This window comes from Etheostoma spectabile, unplaced genomic scaffold (assembly GCF_008692095.1).
Source record: "Etheostoma spectabile isolate EspeVRDwgs_2016 unplaced genomic scaffold, UIUC_Espe_1.0 scaffold00018502, whole genome shotgun sequence".
NCBI classification, from domain to species: domain Eukaryota; kingdom Metazoa; phylum Chordata; class Actinopteri; order Perciformes; family Percidae; genus Etheostoma; species Etheostoma spectabile.
This window is the reverse complement of record NW_022604296.1, coordinates 1-8,528: the sequence shown is the minus strand read 5'-3', so window position 1 is coordinate 8,528 and position 8,528 is coordinate 1. Positions and strand designations below refer to the sequence as shown.

General features: G+C 45.5%; 1 protein-coding gene across 1 annotated transcript; it reads right to left on the bottom strand.

Annotated features, from left to right (window-relative positions):
• Positions 1-4,536: 4,536 nt before the first annotated feature.
• On the bottom strand, positions 4,537-6,466 carry LOC116680918 (WD repeat-containing protein on Y chromosome-like). The gene is given in 2 exon segments (XM_032509544.1): positions 4,537-6,163; positions 6,165-6,466. Coding segments are annotated over 2 exon segments (1,929 nt in total).
• Between the last annotated feature and the right edge of the window lie 2,062 nt (positions 6,467-8,528).

Genomic DNA, 8,528 nt, shown 5'->3' with positions numbered 1-8,528 from the left:
TGCCTGACAGGGTGTTTGGTGGAACTTGAGTGAAGACACTGCCCTTTAATGTGTCTCTCTCCTGAGTCTTGAGCACACGCCCATATTTGGACCTAGTCTGGTCCAGCTGCATGTTTGGCGAGGTCTTCATAGCTGGCAGGGTGTTTGGTGGAACTGGTGTGAGGACACCGCCTTTTAAGGTGTCTCTCTGCTGAAACTTTGAACGGGTCTGATGATGTGGGCGATGCACCTTATCATTGATGGGTGGCAATTGTACATGGTCCGGTGTTTGCTGAGACCCCTCCATGCCTGGCAGGGTGTTTGGTAGAACTGGTGTCAGGACACTGCCTGGTAATGTGTCTCTCTGCTGAAGCTTGAGCACACGCCTATATTTCGACATAGTCTGGTCCAATATGCAGTCGGTAAGAGAGTTGGTCATGAGCAGATCCACCTCTGATGAGGGGCGGGTGTGGCTTGATTGACTTTCTGTGAGCTGCACGGTCTCTGAGATGGGTGGGAAATGTACTTGTTTGAAGTGTTCAGTCCCTGCTTGACGGCACCATCAGATTGCTGCATGTTTGCTAAGCTGATGGTGTCATTAGTGCAACCTGTAGTTGGCCTGGGGTTTGGTGGACATGGTGTTGATGTATTTTTAGACCCCTTGTTGACCTGTGCTTGACTGTACTAGCCGAGAGCTGAATGTGTGGTAAGGTCTTCAAAGCTGGTAGTGTGTTGACACAGTGGAAGGAAGCTGCCTTTTAAGGTGTCTCTCTGCTGAAACTTTGAACGGGTCTGATGATGTGGGCGATGCACCTTATCATTGATGGGTGGCAAGTGTACATGGTCCGGTGTTTGCTGAGACCCCTCCATGCCTGGCAGGGTGTTTGGTGGAACTGGTGTCAAGACACTGCCTTGTAATGTGTCTCTCTGCTGAAACTTTGAACGGGTCTGATGATGTGGGCAATGCACCTTATCATTGATGGGTGGCAAGTGTACATGGTCCGGTGTTTGCAAAGACCCCTTCGTGCCTGACAGGGTGTTTGGTGGAACTTGAGTAAAGACACTGCCCTTTAATGTGTCTCTCTCCTGAGTCTTGAGCACACGCCCATATTTGGACCTAGTCTGGTCCAGCTACATATGTGGCGAGGTCTTCATAGCTGGCAGGGTGTTTGGTGGAACTGGTGTGAGGACACCGCCTTTTAAGGTGTCTCTCTGCTGAAACTTTGAACGGGTCTGATGATGTGGGCGATGCACCTTATCATTGATGGGTGGCAAGTGTACATGGTCCGGTGTTTGCTGAGACCCCTCCATGCCTGGCAGGGTGTTTGGTAGAACTGGTGTCAGGACACTGCCTGGTAATGTGTCTCTCTGCTGAAACTTTGAACGGGTCTGATAATGTGGGCAATGCACCTTATCATTGATGGGTGGCAAGTGTACATGGTCCGGTGTTTGCCAAGACCCCTTCGTGCCTGACAGGGTGTTTGGTAGAACTGGTGTCAGGACACTGCCTGGTAATGTGTCTCTCTGCTGAAGCTTGAGCACACGCCTATATTTCGACATTGTCTGGTCCAAATATGCAGTTCGGTAAGAGAGTTGGTCATGAGCAGATCCACCTCTGATGAGGGGCGGGTGTGGCTTGAATTGACTTTCTGTGAGCTGCACGGTCTCTGAGATGGGTGGGAAATGTACTTGTTTTGAAGTGGGTTCAGTCCCCTGCTTGACGGCACCATCAGATTGCTGCATGTTTGCTAAGCTGATGGTGTCATTAGTGCAACCTGTAGTTGGCCTGGGGTTTGGTGGACATGGTGTTGATGTATTTTTAGACCCCTTGTTGACCTGTGCTTGACTGTACTAGCCGAGAGCTGAATATGTGGTAAGGTCTTCAAAGCTGGTAGTGTGTTGACACGGTGGAAGGAAGCTGCCTTTTAAGGTGTCTCTCTGCTGAAACTTTGAACGGGTCTGATGATGTGGGCGATGCACCTTATCATTGATGGGTGGCAAGTGTACATGGTCCGGTGTTTGCTGAGACCCCTCCATGCCTGGCAGGGTGTTTGGTGGAACTGGTGTCAAGACACTGCCTTGTAATGTGTCTCTCTGATGAAACTTTGAACGGGTCTGATAATGTGGGCAATGCACCTTATCATTGGTGGGTGGCAAGTGTACATGGTCCGGTATTTGCCAAGACCCCTTCGTGCCTGACAGGGGGTTTGGTGGAACTTGAGTGAAGACACTGCCCTTTAATTGTCTCTCTCCTGAGTCTTGAGCACACGCCCATATGGACCTAGTCTGGTTCAGCTGCATGTGTGGCGAGGTCTTCATAGCTGGCAGGGTGTTTGGTGGAACTGGTGTGAGGACACCGCCTTTAAGGTGTCTCTCTGCTGAAACTTTGAACGGGTCTGATGATGTGGGCGATGCACCTTATCATTGATGGGTGGCAAGTGTACATGGTCCGGTGTGTTGCTGAGACCCCTCCATGCCTGGCAGGTGTTTGGTGGAACTGGTGTCAAGACACTGTCTGGTATGTGTCTCTCTGCTGAAGCTTGAGCACACGTATATTTCGACATAGTGGTCCAATGTGCAGTTCGGTAAGAGAGTTGGTCATGAGCAGATCCACCTCTGATGAGGGGAGGGTGTGGCTTGAATTGACTTTCTGTGGACTGCACGGTCTCTGAGATGGGTGGGAAATGTACTTGTTTTGAAGTGGGTTCAGTCCCCTGCTTGACGGCACCATCAGATTGCTGCATGTTTGCTAAGCTGATGGTGTCATTAGTGCAACCTGTAGTTGGCCTGGGGTTGGTGGACATGGTGTTGATGTATTTTTAGACCCCTTGTTGACCTGTGCTTGACTGTACTAGCCGAGAGCTGAATATGTGGTAAGGTCTTCAAAGCTGGTAGTGTGTTGACACGGTGGAAGGAAGCTGCCTTTTAAGGTGTCTCTCTGCTGAAACTTTGAACGGGTCTGATGATGTGGCGATGCACCTTATCATTGATGGGTGGCAAGTGTACATGGTCCGGTGTTTGCTGAGACCCTCCATGCCTGGCAGGGTGTTTGGTGGAACTGGGTCAAGACACTGCCTTGCAATGTGTCTCTCTGATGAAACTGAACGGGTCTGATAATGTGGGCAATGCACCTTATCATGGTGGGTGGCAAGTGTACATGGTCCGGTATTTGCCAAGACCCCTTCGTGCCTGACAGGGGGTTTGGGGAACTTGAGTGAAGACACTGCCCTTTAATTTGTCTCTCTCCTGAGTCTTGAGCACACGCCCATATTTGGACCTAGTCTGGTTCAGCTGCATGTGTGGCGAGGTCTTCATAGCTGGCAGGGTGTTTGGTGGAACTGGTGTGAGGACACCGCCTTTAAAGGGTCTCTCTGGTGAAACTTTGAACGGGTCTGATGATGTGGGCGATGCACCTTATCATTGATGGGTGGCAAGTGTACATGGTCCGGTGTTTGCTGAGACCCCTCCATGCCTGGCAAGGTGTTTGGTGGAACTTGAGTGAAGACACTGCCTTTAATGTGTCTCTCTCCTGAGTCTTGAGCACACGCCCATATTTGGACCTAGTCTGGTCCAGCTACATGTGTGGCAAGGTCTTCATAGCTGGCAGGGTGGTTTGGTGGAACTGGTGTGAGGACACCGCCTTTTAAGGTGTCTCTCTGCTGAAACTTTGAACGGGTCTGATGATGTGGGCGATGCACCTTATCATTGATGGGTGGCAAGTGTACATGGTCCGGTGTTTGCCAAGACCCCTTCGTGCCTGACAGGGTGTTTGGTGGAACTTGAGTGAAGACACTGCCCTTTAATGTGTCTCTCTCCTGAGTCTTGAGCACACGCCCATATTTGGACCTAGTCTGGTCCAAATATGCAGTTCGGTAAGAGAGTTGGTCATGAGCAGATCCACCTCTGATGAGGGGCGGGTGTGGCTTTAATTGACTTTCTGTGAGCTGCACGGTCTCTGAGATGGGTGGGAAATGTACTTGTTTTGAAGTGGGTTCAGTCCCCTGCTTGACGGCACCATCAGATTGCTGCATGTTTGCTAAGCTGATGGTGTCATTAGTGAAACCTGTAGTTGGCCTGGGGTTTGGTGGACATTTTGTTGATGGATTTTTAGACCCCTTGTTGACCTCACTAAAATACAGATTTTCCAGCGGTTTGTGAGTTTCTTCAAACTCTAATTGTACTTGGGCTTCGCTTTTTATTAAGTCAAGTCCTGACTTAATCTTCATCATCCGTCTATTTACACGATCAAGTAGATCCTCTGTTAATTTGGCTCCAGGCGTCTCAGGGCTGACTACCTTGTCTATTCTGTCACAGAGGCTTTTAATGCTGTCTATCAGTGGTTCTGGCGTTGATCTTGTTGGAGAGACATGACATTTAAATGGAAAGTTGCTTGTCTTCGTTGTGCTTGGTCTGCCAGTCCTCCTGTTCAGCATTCTCCTCAAGGCTGATTTGTGAAGTACCCCATTGGTCTTTCCCAAAGAGGCCTATGTAGGTTCCTGTGTTTTCCACAGACAGACATTGCAGTTCCCTGCGGTAATTAACTTTTCACAAGTTGGGTTACACTGAACACTCACCACCCCTGTGATGTGAGATTGCCAGGAGTGCAACAGAAGACGTGGACACAATGACAACACACCACCCATTTATATCCTCAAATGGCTCGTTGTTTGCCTGTTTTTTAAACCCAAAAGCCTTAATGTCCCACTGATAAATCTTTCCGGTACTATCCCCGGTCAGTAATATCTGGTCACTGGGATCAGTTGACATGGTGGTAATGACTGCACCTTCATCCTTCACTGCCCTGAACTTTCCAATCAATCCTCCCTTGCTAATAACAGACCAGGCATATATGTTGCCATCTGCAGACGTCAGCAGTGTGGCTGTGTCAACTTTAACCTCCCTGGTCTTCAGACATATGATAAGAGGTGTGTTAATCACATCAGTGTCGTTCCCATTTAGGGATTTACTATGTAGAGGTTTTTTCCCAGTGCCTCTGACGTGCTTTGGACTCTTGTCACCAAGCAGACTCCCTGTCTGGCCCTGAGTGGTTTTGTCTGCCATGTTTGTTCGAGGGCTGTTGCTGCCATTGAGCCAGTAGAGAACTTCGCCACTGGCGGCCTCCCAGATGACAATATTTCCATTGCTGGAGGCAGTAACCAGTGCGTTTCCATGGACATCCATTGAGCAAATGTCATCTAAATAATCATGCTTCAAAAATCTGTTGTCATATCCGTGTATGTCCAGGTCATAAATGATCTTGGAGTTCTTTCCCGACACAAACACCCTATTGTCTACACAGACGATACCTGTCACCTCCCTTTGTACGGTAACAGGAAGAATGGCAAGCTCTGTTCCATTGTTGAAGTTCCAAATTTTAAGTTTTCCATCCTGGGAAATTGTGATCAGTCTGCGCTTTAGTCCATCAAATGAAATAGCAACATGCCCCACGTACTGATCTGGAGTCACCTTGAACTGCATGGCGGCCGTTCCTGTTAAGATATCCCACACTGTCACCACGCCATTTTGGCAAACAGAGACAACCTGTTTGAAAATGTTGTGATAGAGAGCACAGCACAGGGGCTTGTCATGCGATGTTAATGCATTTTTAAACACATCCGTTCCTCTTCCAAGATATTTGCCAATATCTGTGTTAGCTAGGACTAACTCATTGTTGTGTGTGTTGTAACACACACTGGAGATAGGACTCTGCATCATTTCTTTTATCTTGAAACTTTGCAAACAGATCATTGCATCCTCTGACCAAACACATATGTGGTGGTCCAGCGATAAACTAACAAAAACTTTTTCCTTGGGATTTAACATTATATGGGTGATGGGTTTGGCATGTCCCTTTAATTCCTGGATGCATGACACTGTTTTGTGGGGAAACCACGTCCTCAGTAGGGCGTCCGTCCCACCGGTCAGCAGATACCCAGAGGAAGTGGAATATTCTACACAGGTGAAGAAGTCCACATGTCCTCTGCTCTTAAAGACTGTTGTAGACATTTTGGTTGTGGATGTCTTGGGTAGAGAAGCAAGGACCATTGTCTTGGATGAACTACCGCAGATAGCAAACGACCTAAGTGATGGAAAATATCGGATCTGACTGCAAATGTCATTAAAGATGTTGACCTTCACACATAGAAAGTTTTTAGAGGGTTTTTTTAACAGGGTTGAAACAAACAGTTGGATAATCCCGCAGAGAGATTTTCTCATATGCACCGTTGAAGAAGAGGCCGTTTTCACATATGTTGTAGGAGACAAACACAGACAAAAAACCTTTTACAACGCCAAAGGAAAACACTGCTTTAGTGCCTTTGGACCAGTAGTTCATGGTATTCACTATGTTGTCCTCTACTATTAAAGAGTGGCTGGTTGAAAACAACTTAGGGAATTCATTGCAGCGATAGAATATTAGTTCCCTGTCAGAAGTGGAGATAGCCAGTTGTTTGAGTTCACTGATGTAGACCATGTCAGTAACGTGCATTTTCTTATTATGTGAAAAAGAAGTGTGTTTTCCTTTTTGAATAACTGAACTGGGTACGGGGTGTCAAGCTGTCAGGCCAGAAGTTGAGGATACCATTCGAGCTGATGGAGAGATATTGACCTTTTGGTAAGTGCTGGTTTGTCCTAATAAAACCTCTGAACCATGATCAGGTTTCCTGTCATTCTCGAAGGGACGGTGAATCAGACGAACAATCGCTTTATGGTGATCCACCGATATCATTTTGATAGGTTTGGGAAAGATTTGATTTTTAAAAGCCATATTTTGTGATGCCTTGTTTTTGTTCACCAGGTAGTCTGTTAACTCCCCGAGGTCCACACCTCCATCTCCATTTGTGTCAATCTTCATGTGGAGGGCAATGAGATCTTCTTCATCCATAGTAGGGAATAACTGCTTCAGTCCCTTACAGAATTCTTTAATGTCCAATCCTCCACCTCCATCAACATCCGCCTCATGAAATAGCGTTACAATCTCATCCATATTTTCAGCAGTAAACATTTTGTCCGTCTTGAAAGTTCACTTCCAGAATCCATTTTAGCGTTCTCAGTTAGGTCCTCCGACCGAATAAACCAGTTCAATAGAGTTGCTTAAGAATTAAAATGTAACCCTTAAGATGTCAATCCTGGTTTAGTTCGAATTTATATTTGAATGAAAACAATGCAATTGTGCTGAGAGTTTAGCAGTCTGGAGCAATGAATAGAATTCTAGTTCTATGTTCTGGAGTGCTGAAACTTGAGCTGCAAGTTCTCACAATTGTGTGTAACGTTCCGTGTCTGTGTACCAAATGTGCAATGGATCGAAGATACTGACCTAAGTAAAGATAGTGACCTCAGTAAAAGATCAATGATGATGTCATAGTTTGTTTTGAAGTAAAAGAATTTTTTAAAAGTTCAATCAACAACAATTCATAAGATACAAATACAGACATTATAGTAATTGACAATACAACTTATCTCATTGCATTTCTAAAAGCAATTAACAATTAAACATTCACAGCTTTAAATTACAGAAATACATTTTTTTTCCCCTCTTACACCCATGCCATTTTTGAAGCGTCTTTGCTCATGTCACATTATTCACTGTGAGCTCATCTCTCCATTAGTACATGTAAAGGACCACAGCGTGTGTGTGTGTGATTTCAGGCCTGTGTAGTGTTTCTAACAAAAACTGAGTGTAAATTGTTATTTTCCAATTAAATAATAAAATCAATAAAAAGTTTAAATTATCATACATTTTTTCTAGCTCTCTCTTTCAAATCTAATTGCTGATGGATACAAAGAAAAGACAACAATGTGCAGTATTAGAGATTTTCTATTAAACAGTCTTAATTATTTATGTTTTAAGGGTTTCCCCGCCATAAGTCTAAAGTTCAGCACCCGAACCGTTTTTGGCAGCACCTAAGCTGAATGAACATGAAATGTGGCAATAAACGCCAAACACAAAAAAAAAAAGCACCAACTGACTTTTCTCAGATCTAATGATTGTAATTAGACTTCTTCATCAATTTTTGTCTTTAACACAGATATTGTGATAATAATGGACCGAAATGATAATGGACCCCGTCGATCCTTAATAAATGCCACAAATCTCATCCAGTGTCCGGCTATCCTTAGATGCTAACTCGCCAACTACTACAGCCTTTACTACTACTACTACTCCTATCATGGAGCCATCTTTAATGTAGCCGTTTTGTCCTCTTTGCAGGGCATGTGAAGCAAAACATTCACAGCATCTAATTGGTGGAAAGACACTAAAAACATTTAAACTATTGTCCCACTGTAGAAGAATTTAGTGTTAAATGTGTGATCAAATAACATTTGTAATATTATATTCCGAGGTGAGCGTTAGCCAGCAAAATAGCGATCAGATGTTGTCTGCCGGTTACGTTAACAGTAGCGTAATGTAAAAAGTCTCCGCTATTACTGCCTCACTCGATTGCATAGGTTGTATAACCCATCTCTGTTGGGACAATCGAGGATTAGAGGTCCGTTATTTAGGGGCGACGATGGCCATCAGAACGTAGAAGGATCCCCTGGAGAGTCTG